Source organism: Condylura cristata, unplaced genomic scaffold (genome assembly GCF_000260355.1).
Source record: "Condylura cristata isolate star-nosed mole 26May11 unplaced genomic scaffold, ConCri1.0 scaffold00027, whole genome shotgun sequence".
Lineage (NCBI taxonomy): Eukaryota > Metazoa > Chordata > Mammalia > Eulipotyphla > Talpidae > Condylura > Condylura cristata.
In genome coordinates, this window is record NW_004567128.1 from 11,340,172 (window position 1) to 11,353,758 (window position 13,587).

General features: G+C 42.1%; 1 protein-coding gene across 1 annotated transcript in view; it reads left to right on the forward strand.

The window, feature by feature from the left end:
* POLA1 (polymerase (DNA directed), alpha 1, catalytic subunit) overlaps positions 1-13,587 on the forward strand; it is a 254,690-nt gene that overhangs the window by 192,095 nt on the left and 49,008 nt on the right. Inside the window, exon 36 of the mRNA XM_012730398.1 lies at positions 5,080-5,176. Coding sequence (XP_012585852.1) covers positions 5,080-5,176 — 97 coding nt within the window. The remainder of the gene's footprint in view (positions 1-5,079; positions 5,177-13,587) is intronic.

Below are 13,587 nucleotides of genomic sequence, written 5' to 3' on the forward strand. Positions count from 1 at the left end.
GGTGTTGAAGACAGAGAAAAAGAAGGCTGCTTACAATCCCATACAAAAATTGACAAACCAGTTCAAAGGAACATCACTTGAAAAGGTACGACAGGGCCCCTCTCTGGTGGCGCAGAAGGTTAAAGCACAACACTAAGAAGCTAAAAGCCACTTCAACATGAGTTCCATCCCCATCTGCCCTGGAGGTGACCCACATGGCGCAGCAGATGTCTCCTGACCTGCCCTCTGTTCGCCTCAGCAGTGTACTTCGTCAGTCGGCCTGTTCTACTCCCCACTCTGCCTCTGGTGAAGCCTCTCACCACCCCTGCACCTCTGGCTTGTACCCCAGTTCTGTGTATGCACAAATAAATCTTTGAAAGAAAAGGGGGGCTGGACCGTCCCTGGTGGCACAGTGGGTTAGGACACAGCAGTGCAAGCTGGCTGCAGCCGCTTCAGTGTGGGTCCGATCCCCAGCCCTGGAAGTGACCCACATGGTGCAGCAGACCTCTCCTGTTTCACCCACTGCTCCCCTCAGCAGTGTACTTTGTCAGTCTGCCTGTTCTGCTCCCCAATCTGTCTCTGGTGAATCCTCTCACCACCCCGACACTTCTGGCCTTTACCCCAGTTCTGTATGCATGAATAATAAATATTAAAAAAAAGGGGGGGGGTCCTCCTTGGTGGCACAGCCGGCTAAAGCACAGCACTACAAAGCTAAAGCCACTTCAGCATGAGTTCAATTCCCGGCCTGGGAGGTGGCCCACATGGCGTGGCAGACCTCTCCTGACCTGCCCGCTGCTCCCCTCAGCAGTGTACTTCGTTGATCTGCCTGTTCTGCTCCCTACTCTGTCTGTGGTGAAGCCTCCTACTGCCCCTGCATCTCTGGCCTGTACCCCAGTTCTGTCTGCATAAATAAATAAGTCTTTCAAAAAAGAAAAAAGAAAGGGTACGACAGCTACACTGGAAACACTTGGGCAGTATGCCTGCTAGTGGTATGCACTTGTATGTCCTGAGGCCCAGTGTTTCTACTTGGAGGGAATGTAGTCAGCAGAACGGAAGTGTGTGTGCGTGTGTGTGTCTTTCAAGAACATGTACAAAAGTATTTGCAGCAGCACCATTCTTAATAGCCAAGAAACTGGAAACGACCTAAATGCCTTCCCTCTATTGCATGGATACAGTCTTTGTCCAGTGAAGTAGTTGAAGACAATGAGAATAAATCCCTGCCACATGAAACAACTTTGATGATTCTCACAACTGTAACGTTGAACAGAAGAAGCCAGAGACAAGAGTAAAACTGCAATTCCATGAACATGTATTTTAGCCACATTTATTGTTATCCTGGTGAGGGACGGGGGTGGGGTGCTTGGGGGTAACATTCTGTTCTCATTCTTGATGGTGATCACAGAACTGTCATTATTTGTCCACTTTTGGTCTACAGATTTTCATACAATAAAAACAAAAGGCCAAGATGCAAGTCAGATTTGACAGTGCCTTATATTTTATGTTAGGGGAAATCTACCTTATCCCAGTCTTGAAACAAGTTGCTTGAACAAGCATCATCCTCCAGAAAGGTGTCATGAAAACTTGTGAGGCTGTTTTCCTTGATCTCCAGCCAAGTTGGAGGGGTCACAGCCTAGAGTTCTGAAGGTGTTTCCAATACAGGTATCACATAGCACAGTAGTTCCCACTTCATACTATTCGTTACCACTACCTGGGACCCCTGAGCACCTCCCCAGCACTCCACCCTCCATTCTGAACTATTTTGGGTGCGAGGTCAGAGAAGCGGGATTTTTGAAAAGTTCCCCAGGTGCTTGCCTTGTCAGATGGGTGAAGAAGCAGTACTCGAAAACCTTATCAGAAATCTCGGGAGACAGACCTGGACCTTAGCTCCATGGAAACAGAACTATATTTCCATATGACAGTACTTTGGATTGGCGCGTCTGCACTGTTGATGATGTAATCTGATTGTAGGGCGCCAGAAGAACACATCAAAAACAGTGGCATGAGAACTTTCCCCTTCATTCCCACACCATGTGCTAAGTACTGCTTCTGCCAGGTGCATCAAAGCAGATCTCCTTCCCTATCCCTAGTAGGGAATAGGGGACCCACACTTATTACTTTGTTAACAGTTCCCGCAACTAACTTGAATGCAGAGCATGATACACACGGTAGCTATTTCAGCTCAGCATTGTCCTTACTAAATCACAATCGGCCACTTTGGTACATGATGTTCTAACTATAAAGGAAGACTAAAAGAAACCTAGGCACTGTGTTGAGTGTAATTTTCCAGGGAAGAGCAAGAAATCGAACATTTTAAACCAATAAGTGAAAGCTGGAGAGAGAAAGAAATGTTAAAATATCATCTTATTTTCCTGAAGTATTTTCCATCCAATCTTGTACAGTCAAAATGAGCATTTAAGTGTGGAGGGGAAAACCTGCTGAAGATCTCAGAGGAGACTAGAGGGTGTCAGGTTTCTTGATTAGAAGAATTTATCATCAAAGGCAAAAGAGAAAAGATAGTAACAATAAGGAAAAAAGGTGCTCTGCAGTGATCTCGAATTAATGGTGCAGAAATCAAGAAAGCAAAAGTAGGTGTTACTCTTGTTCATTTAAACTATAGTTTTCTCCATTTTGTGTGTATTCTTTAAAACCACTTAATTGTATTTGACATTGAAAATCTAATAGGGCCTTTTGTTTTCAACCAGTTTACTAATTGCAAAATATGTCAGGAACCAAAAGGGCGGGAGGTGTTGGTATATTTTTAAAAAATATATAACTCCTTTTTAATTTTTTTTCTCCTATTTTCCTTATCCATTTAGGCAGTGACTTTCAATTAGCCTGCCTGCTAATATCAGGTCACTAAACTCCGTGGCTGACGCTTTATTCCTTCATGTGGGTTGTCACTCGTTTGCTTCAGTTGGCTGGCAAAGGTTGTTGTATATCCATTACCAGCAACACAGCACTTTGCATTTCTGAATTGACAAGCAGCTATATTGACCCAGCGCTTATTATGGGTCAACAGCTGCGTTAACCAACGGAAGGACTGAGGGGCAATTAAAATGAATTGGCAAAAATATATCTTCCTAATTTACTCCAATTTGTTATTTATGCTAACATTGTATGGCTTCTATGGTGACACTAAACAGAATGGACCCAATAATGGCAATTAACATAAAAATATAATGGCTAATCAAATTGACAGCAACTGTTTCTCATCATCTCGACACACAATACATTATCAAAACAAACTATTATGAAGGAGGTAATTTCAGTGTTCTATTCAACCTGCAGCATGTGTGCAGTCAGGGAGATGTGTACCAGCAATTACTGCTGAATCTAAAAAACTAAACAAATAACTTAATCGCTGTCGTCCTCCTTTTTTTTCCCCTCAGGAAGCAGTAATCAGGATTCGCTAAAAATAACTGGTGTATAATAGTATAATGAAGATGCATATTGTAGAATAGCTAATAAGAAATAAAATAGGCTTCTAGGTGTATACTTTTTAAAATAGGTTCAGGTAGAGAAAAAGATTCGTGGAAGGAATGCGCACAAAAAGACAATAGCCCTGGCTGATGAACAGCTCCTGTGGGTTTAGTCCTGCAGCCTAATATTTATAGATACTATTTGTAATGGCCAAAGAAGTTTAAAGATACACTAAATTTAGTAACAGATTTTATAATGGAGTAAGCAGGAAAGTCAATTGTTGAGCTCTAATAACTGAATTTCAGTTACTGCTGCATGCAGTTGAGTTGACCTGAGGTTTTCATCATTGAGAGCCAACTTGGATCCTTGCATCTAATACTTGGTTCCCTGAAGAGATTCCCTTCTTTCTGTGGGTGCCAACTGACCCCCCTGCATAGATTTTACAAATAGCTTGGTCATGTGTTCTTTCATCAGTTCACTCTGCAACATCTGTAGAGTGTTTACTGGGTGAGTTAGCTGTATATATATCCCTGTCTCTGGTGCCTGAACTTGGCGCATAGTAGGGGTCCAGTCGATGTTGGTGAGACTGTTAATTTGAGGCAGCGAGAACTGGTAATGTGTTTGTCATTTGAGAAGTTCTCAGGGTTTTGGTGTTTCATCTTGGCAGTACTCCGCCACATGAAAGCAAACCCTAAAGCACTAGCTCCTTGTCCTTGACTTGAGGGTTTCCAAAGGAAGAAGGAACATAAGTTCCCAGGACTCTTGATTGAAAATACATACAAGTGTAGTGACATACACCTGAAATATACATGATACTATAATGCAGTGTTACTTCAATTAAAACATGAAAGAAATTTTTCAACAAAGAAGTGCATTTGTATGTGATTCACTTCAGTTGTCAAATGCATGTGCTTCTCCTCTCCCCCACCCCCCCGCCCCACCACAGAGTGACATACAGCAGGTTAGGGGAATACATAATAGGTGAGCGCAGGCACATCTGTATTGTGTACATCTTTGCTGAATGTTCAGACACATCTATGACTTGGCCAAACTCATTAAACTTTTCTTCTGGCATGGGTGAGACAAAAAACCTTATTTTACTGTACTCGTTATTTTTCAGAGGTTGTCCAGTGAGGGCTAGCACAATGCAAGTGGTCGAGTTGTTCCTCAAAGTCTGCACTTCACCACGTTGTGTCTGTGAGCCAGTCCCTAGCAGTGGCATAAATTGTTGGCACAAATTGTAAAATAGGGCTCATAGTATAGCAGTACGTGTTAAACAGTTTTTAGGAATTGTTTAACTTCCTGCTAGCACGGACAGGTCCCAGTTAGGAAGCATACTACCACTTTTCCCAATTAACAGTGCAAATTGTCAAGGGTGCATAGGCATTTGCAATTTGACAAAATCAGTTTTTTGACAGCAGGGGTAATCAGTCTGCAGCTTCGCAAGTAGTAATCTATGATCGAAGTGGCAGGATTTCTGAATTATGAAAGGTATGTGTGCTATATGAGGCGGACAAACCATTAGTATGATTCTCTCCTTCTTACCCACCCCACTTCTTAAAAAAAAAAAAAGCTGCTTGATATGGAAGTTGAAATTAGGGAATACGCTCTGTTGAGAGTGATCACCATCGCTCCCCCCTCCCCAATAGTAGTATTCATTTATTTTCTGTTATATTGCAGTATTCTGACAAGACCCTGTACACCCAGCTGTGCTTTTACCGGTACATTTTTGATGTGGACTGTGCACTGGAGAAACTTACTACCGATCATGAGAAAGGTACGTTAAAATACTGTAATTACCTTTGAGTTTAAAGTGGAAATTTGCATCATAAAAGCCAGACCTACTGTGTCAGGCTGTTCACACAGCATCACAGGGCTGTCTCTGAAGCAGGCCGTGGGGGCTGTTGTGAGCACAGGCATCCCCTGCAGGAGGGGCGGTGGCATAGGAATCCCCGGCTTTGGCCCCATGGCCTGTCTCGCATTGTTCTCTAGTACAGTAGGGCTTCGGGGGAGGAGCGGTACAAAAAAGAGTCTTTAAATGCTATATTTTGAAAATGCTATTTTCTATAGAGTTTAGTAATTGTAATAAAGTAAGCATAGGCAACGTAATCATTGGGCCTACAAAAACCAGATATTACCACAAAAAAACAGACCTGGAGTGTGTCTCCGCTGTTCACTAAAAGCCTAGGTTCATTTTGAAAGAGAGGGATGGGGTGGAGTTCTTTTATTGACTCCATCCTAGGAGAGCACACGGGGGCCTCAGCCCGGATGACCAGGCGCCGCCTGGAACCTTCACGGAAACTCACAGGCGCTGTGGGGCTTCATGGGGCTGGGGAAAGCTTTGTTACATAACTTCAAGTATTTCAAAAATGTCATGACAAGTGCATGGGCTTTTTCTCTGACCTGAAAATCACATTGACAACTTTTCTATTACCTGTTAAAAAAAAAAAAAAAAAGATGAAGGCAAATTTACACATTTTTCTTATTAGTCGCCTACAGAGTGTTTACATTGCGTGTCAGTGAGTATCGACTCAGTAATTTCTTGGTCAGTATTGGGACTGGAGGCGACCTCAAGGGCATGTGGAAAATACAAACTCTTCTGGATTTCCTCACCTAACTGTCCCCCTACTGCTCTTGATTTGGTCTTAATATATTTTCCATTCTAATCATAATTGACTTTGGTTTTCTATCTGCAAATAAAATGCCTTGACTGACTTGGTTTTGCTGTCTGTGCATATAAAATATGACCGATGGTGGAGTTGGCTCAGATATTAGTATTGTTGCCTTCAGATGTTCATCAAGGACTCAGCCTATCTCCAGAGTATATTTTCATTGAATTAGTAAAATGTATATGGAAAAGAAATGCCTTCTGTCTATTAATAGCTAGGTTTTCAAACTCTTTCATATCTATTGGCTAGCCCGTGTTTAACTGTGGTATCTCTAATAGCTGTTTCGCTTTTGTCCCAAGGACCTTGTTTAAAGGCATTAAGAGTTGAGAGAATTAAATACTGACTCTAATGCGTCCATTGCCTGTCAAGTTTGTTACCTTTTTCTGGGTGCTATTATATTAGGATTTCTTCCCCCTTTACTCCTTCCTGAATTGAGACATCCCAGATGATTCCCTAGCTGTTCTTAAGCAATAAGAGGACAGATTCCTTTTCCAGACATATCCCAAATTCTTATCTGAGAGACTGAATCAATCTCACCATCAGCAATTTCCAAAAAGCCCAGTGACTGTTGGAGACATGTAGGAGTGATCTAGAAAGTCATTTTACCCTAGCTTTGCAGAGAACATCAAGGAGTGTATTCTGCTTTCCTGGAAAAGAGGGAGAAATAAGCAGCCATTTGGAAGCTTCTAACTTGGCACAAGGAGGAAAGTGTTGACAGAATCTATACTTCTCCACAGTTTAAGGTAGTCTTATTTTAACGAATTTAGGAATAGAAACATTTTTGTCATTTGCATCGAGTAAATATACTGTCCAGAGGCGTTCAGAGCAAAACGGCATGAAGTGAATTATCGACAAGTTCTTTTACATGTTGGAAGGCAGAAGAAAGTGAAACAAGAGAAGGGTAAGAATTGTGTGTGAGTTGGACAGAAGGAATTTCATAAACTCTTCTAAGAGCCTTTCATTTTATTTATAGAATTTTAATTATTGAAATTTTTCCTTTTGAGCTTCCTTCTGCGTATTTAGTATTCATAACTTACAGATTAAGAATGAGGGAATTGACTGAAATTTACTTCTCAAATCATTCAGTAATATGTCAGTGGTGGGATCCAAAAACTCTGGGTCATGACAAATTTTCTAACCAGTGACACTGGATAAGCTCTTTCCTAACAATTTCCAAGGACATATAAAAATTCAAAGCCATTAGTTCTGTCCCCCAGAGATACTAATTCAGAAGGTGTGGGCTAGAGCTTAAGAAGCTCAACTTATTACAAATCCCCTCCTCCCAAAAATTTCTGATGTGCATCCATATTTGAGAATCCCTCTGACCACATTGATTGTATAGTGTCTATATAGAAGAATTGAACACAGGTTGTAGGCCATAGGGGATAGCTGGAGATCAAGAATATTCTTAGAGTTCACAGGGCATAATTACAGGAGGTAAATTCTGTAAGTCTAAATTAAAATAACATATAAACTCACCATTTCAGAATTTAGAGTAGAATACTCTCATATTTGCTATTCAAGGGATACTTGCTGTCAAAATGAATTTAAAATCTGTGGGATCCAGAGGGGGGCAATCCAGTTTTTCAATTTGGACCAAGGCCAGAACGTCAATAGATGTTAACATTGAAAGTCCTGTGAAAAATGACAGTCGTTACACACAGCTATACTGTTGAGAATGGGATCTAAGCATCGTCTGTCAGCAGGTACCTGGGACTCCCCTTACTGTCAGTACCTGGCAACATTTCCTCCACAAAGATTGCTTTACCATTTCCCTTATAAGCCTGTATTTTCAGGGTTATAGCTGGGTAGTGGCTTTAATTTTTGTTTGAAACTTGGCAATTGACTTAGAAAAAAGCATACAAATTATTTGAAAGAGGTTTATTTATTTTTATGGTGAAAAATAGCTCTCGTCAAAGCTTTTGCCTGTGCTTTGCTTTCAAATGAGGGTTTACAGACCATTAGTCCCTAATGTGAATTAACCCCATTTGGTAGTTTTCTATTTTAAAATAGGAAAGGACTGTTATTCACTTTGGTGAAGTGTTTACTGCATATTCACTGTAACTACATAACATTTTAAAAATCTTATTTCCGTGGGACTTTGGCATTATTGTAACTGTTCCAGAATGTACACAGATGGCATAATAGAGCCAAAGGAAGTTTTAGAGGAACATTGTGGCAATATATGAAGTGAAAATTCATCTCCGCGATGGTAGCACATAATGGTCCTGTTTGACTGCCTCATCCCATGGGACTTTGGCCTGAGTGTGGATAAGTGAACACTTTGGAGAAGACGTGAATCAGTTCAAATCTTTGTCGAATTGTCTAAATTGAAGTCTGCTTAAAATTCAGGAGGGAAAAAGTCTCTTCTCAGCTGAGCCTTTTTTGGGGTATATTTGTGAACTGTAAAAACGGTGGATACATATTTCCTATTACGGTCAGCTGCCATCCTTGACAGCAGAGGGGTAGAGATGGCCAGGGCTCCTGGCCCCAGAGAAGCGTAGCATCTACTGGGGACAGACAGATTCGACAGAGCTAACTATGATAAACCGCCAAGCTGGTCAAGTTGTTTGGGAAGCAGAGGAAAGGGGCCACTAAATGGAATGGAAAATGCAGAGGTCCCACCTGCCTGTACCCCTCCCACCGGCACGGCCTCCCACGTTGTCACCACTCCTACCCCACCCCCCACCAGAGTGGGGCCGTTTGTTACCGTTTGTGAGCCTACTGATTGACCGTCGTCATCCAGAGTCCACCTGTCCTTTACAGTCCACTCGTGGTGACAGACATTGTTTAGTTTGCACAGCTGTATAATGGCACCTGTTTATCACTAGAATATCAATACGGAGACGTTTCACTGCCCTAAAAATTCTGTGTGCCTCTCTTATTCATCCCTCCCACCCCCTGACCACCTCTGTTTCTATTTTCTCTACCACCGCTTGCCTTTTTCCAGAAAGTCAGAGTTGGAATTACACAGTATATAGCCTTTTCAGATCAGCTACTTCCACTTTGTAAGATGCATTTAAAGTTTCCCCTGTCATTTTAATGGCTTAATAAATAGCCCTTCTTTTTTTAAGTGCTGAATAATATCCATTGTTTGGCTATATCACAATCTACCCATTCGCCTACAGAAGGTCATGTTGGCCGCTTCTAAGTGTTTGCGATTATCAATAAAGCTGCAGTAAACGTGCATGTGGAGGTTTGTGTGTCGACATAAGTTCTGCCTGCTGGGTAAATACAGTGGGAGCACGGCTGCTGGGTGGTAGTTCAAGAGTGGGTTTAGTACTGTAAGAAACTGAGTAGCCCTACCCTTTAGTGCTCCCCCCAACAGTGAACAAAACTTTCTATTACTTCATGTCCTCGTTAGCATTTCGTGTTGCCAGTGTTCCAGTTTTGGTCAAGCTAATAGTTGTGGCGCATGCTGCTTTAACTTGCACTTCACCAAGGATAGGTGACATGGAGCATATTTTTTCATGTGCTTGTTTGCTATTTGTGTACCTTCTTTGATGAAACATCTCCGGCCCATTTTTAAGTCAGACTGGTCATCTCTTAATGTTGAGTTTTAAGAGTTCTTTGTATATTTTCAACAGTGGTCCTTGATCAAATAGATCTTTAACAAATATCCACTCCCAGTCTCCCTGTCATTCTCCTGAATACTAGTTGTGTTTTTACCTTAGCTTCTGAGCTTTCCTTACTTGTTAGGGAAGAAAACAAACTTGTTAATGTTCCTATTCTCTTAGCAGATGCTTGTCTCCTCTTTCTGTGTCACAGTTTGTATTAGTTTGCTATGCCTCCTTCCCATAATAAAGCACCACAGACTGAGCAGCTTAAACAACAGATATTTCACAACAGTTCTGGAGGCTAGATGTCCTCGGAGGCCTCTCTCTTTTGCTTGCAGAAGCCATTTTCTCTCTATCTTCCTACACTTCCCGTTGTGCATGCCTGTGCCCTGATCTCCTCTTCTTATAAAGTAGCAGTCCTGGTACCTTCTCAGTACCTCACAGTACACCCTAGTGGCCCCATTTAACGTAATTACTTCTCCAAAGGTCCCTCCTAATACATTCAAGTTCTAAGGTACTGGGAGGTGGGGGACTCAGGGCTTCAGTCTCTCTTCAGCATGAACTTTTCAGGGAATTTTGCAGCCCATAGCAAATGTTCTTCTTGGTGAATATTTCTTTTTTAAAGATTTCTTTATGCATATAAGGACTGGGATACAGGCCAGAGGTGTGGGGGGATGAGAGAATTCACCAGAGACAGAGTAGGGAGCAGAACAGACCAATTGACTGAAATACACTGCTGAGGGGAGCAGCGGGCACAGAGGTCTACTGTGCCATGTGGGTCAGTTCCCTGGCTGGGGACCAAACTCCTGCTGCAGTGGCTTTGGAGAGCTTCATTGTACTGTGCTTTAACCTGTTGTGCCACCAGAGAGGGCCTGGTAGTGAATATTTCTGTGAAACCTTTTAAACTTGTTGCATTTGTTTCTGTAGAATTGAAACACCAGAATTTGGGACTCTGTGTTGAAGAAAGAAAGGAATTAGAATAATAGCACAGATTTAGTGAAAAGATAACAATTTAATTTTGGTCTTCTTTCATTTTTTAAAATTTTGGACTTATGGAAAGCATCTGGTAAGAAGCCCAGCTAGGGGAACTGTTCTTTGGGTTTCCCCTTTTTTAATTGTAGTAATTTGTCAGCCATTGATATGTAACTTTGAGGGTATACATGTTTCCTCCTCCACCTGTGCTTCATTCACCCTCCACCAGTACTGCCCTGTCAATGTCCTATCCCCATCTTCTCCCACCCCTCCATCTCCCACACCCCCCATTTCCTCTAGTAACCAGTACATTTTTCACAAAGTGTAAGAATTGTTTGTGCCTTGCCACTACATGTTTTTTGGTTATTTATGTTCCATTTGCCATCATCACCTCAAAGGTCCATTTATTTTGTCCATATGGGTGGCCTAGCATGCCAAGACCTACAGATCAGGCCTGCTGAGCCCTCCTGTCAAGGTTTGTCCTGCTCCTCCTCACAGGCAGGGTAGTTTTTTTTTTTTTTTTAAGATTTATTTATGCATACAGAATTGAGATAGAAGTCATAGCTGCAGGGGCGGTGAGAGGATTCACCAGAGACAGAGTGGGGAGCAGAACAGGCCGACGGCTGAGGCAGGAGAGGTCTGCGCCTTGTAGGTCACCCCCCTGCCGGGGATCAAAGTCGGGCTGCAGCGGCCATGGGAAGCTTCTTATTGCTGTGTTTTAACTTGTTGCGCCACCAGGGATGACCCACAGGCAGGGGTTCTACGCTTCCTTCCCCTCTTGAGCTTTGTTCTCTTCTGTTTGCTTTACGCGTCTTGTTTTCTTAAATGTTTGTTTCTCATGTTTTCGTCTTGTCTTTATGCCAGGTGGTAGTATCATAGGCATTGGTCATTTCCTTTAGTGGCCCCCCAAACTAGGCTGTCCCTTTTTAGTATACTCATAGTTTCCTAGCATCCTCTCACAGGTCTGACACAGGTCGTCACATCAGCAGTGGGTTGTGCACATTACACTCGTGAGATAGATTTAAACGTGAGCTTGGCCTCGCCTTCCCGTGGCGCCCTGGCAGTGCCCTTTCCATAGGACTCGTCCTCACTTGTTTTCTTTGTATTTCTCTCCCATGTGTTTAGCAGTGCTGTGCCAAGTGGGGGCATACTAAACATTTATCAGATAAATCTTAGCTGGAAAATAAGGCCATACAACCAATTTCAAGGACTGTGGGAGAATTCATCCTCAGAACAGTCTGCCCGTGAATGGCAGGCAGCATACACTCAGTTGAACAACCCCTTCTATTTGCTTGGCCTGACTCAGGTGTGCCTAACATTAAAGCCACTGAAGTTCTTAGACATTTGCAGGCTTAATGCCTGGTCATTCACCTCTTTGTGAGTGATGGTAAAGACAAGTGACATTGTATCTGTCATTTGCTGATGGCAAATTTGAACAGAATTGAATGTCAAATCACTTCACTAGTGAGTGAGCCAGGCTGACTGCCCATCACTCATACTGCCAAAGGGCCCTGTTCTCTGCTCACCGTCGGCTAAGAGTTACACTTTTGAAGTGGTGATAATTATATTATTTCATGGAAAATAGGGCCCCATTACTGAAAAGTGAAGGAATCTAAGAAAGTGGGTTTGTTGAGTGTGTTTTTTTATGTGTTTTGGGGTTTGTTTGTTTGTTTGTTTTTTGGCCAGAAATTAAATTTTCTGTGAGGATAACATGCTGTAGTGTATATGGTAACTTGAAGTTTTCTGAGGGTCTCAAGACTGGCCAGGAGAGGTCTGCCTCACCATGTGGATCTCCTCCGGAGCAGGCGGGAATCGAACTCATGCGGAAGTGGCTTAAGCTTCTCAGTGCAGTGCTCTAACCCGCTGCGCCACCAGGGAGGGCCAAGACTGGTCCCTTTTCAACAATAAAGAGTTCCACTATTTTTCTTAGACTACTATGCAAAAGCCAAAGCAGGAGAGTTTTTATCATTGTTAGAAGTACTGAAATAAAAGGAGCAAAGAGCCCCTGGAGTCCTCTGTAAGCAAGCTGATTTTCTTAACTTCACTTGGTTAAGTTCTCAGCAAGCATTAAAAAGAAGGCTCCATCAGAGAGATCCTGTCTAGTCTGGTTCCTCTCATCATTTTTTTTAAAGATTTATTTATACAGAACTGGGGTACAGGCCAGAGGTGCAGGGGCAGCGAGAGGCTTCACCAGAGACAGAGTGGGGAGCAGAACAGGCAGATGAATGAAGTATACTGCTGAGGGGAGCAGCGGGAGGGTCAGGAGAGGTCTGCCACGCCATGTGGGTCACTTCCTGGGCGGGGATCGAACTCATGCTGAAGTGGCTTTAGCTTTTAGTACTGTGCTTTAACCCGCTGCGCCATCAGGGAGGGCCTCATCACTTTTTTTTTTTTTTTTTTTTTAAGTAGGTTACTCTCCTGAAAAATTTTTCAGTTTCAAAAAATGAGTCTTTTCTCCAGTAACAGGTAAAACATTTAATTTATGCCTACCAAACTACAAACTTCTTGAAGTTATGTTTTTATAATTGTGAAAAAATTTTCTCTAGAAAAGTAAATTTTGAAATAGGTACCTTTAAAGTCCATTTTTCCTTTTCTTACACATAAGAAATATCTGTGAGATAATTTTTTAGACCATTTCTTCGATTAAAGTGATTTTTAGAGAACTAATGTGGCAGTTCAGCACGTTGTTGGCTAAATATTTATGATTAGGATGCGATTGTAGACAAATAAAAAACTTAGACAATAGAAAAAGTGGCTCATATAACCCTGAGCCTTAGGGGGTTTCCATCGTTGTTATTGTTACCTATAACATCATTCTAGTCTTTAATGACTTGGGGAAAAGCAATATAACGTTAAAGTACAAAACCAGGTAGCCATTGTGATTCTGATTTATAGTTTATATGCAAGGCGGGAAATTGGTAAGCACCACTAGAACAGTTTACAGTTGTTGCTCCAGATGGATTTTTATTTTATCCTTTGTGCTTTTCTGT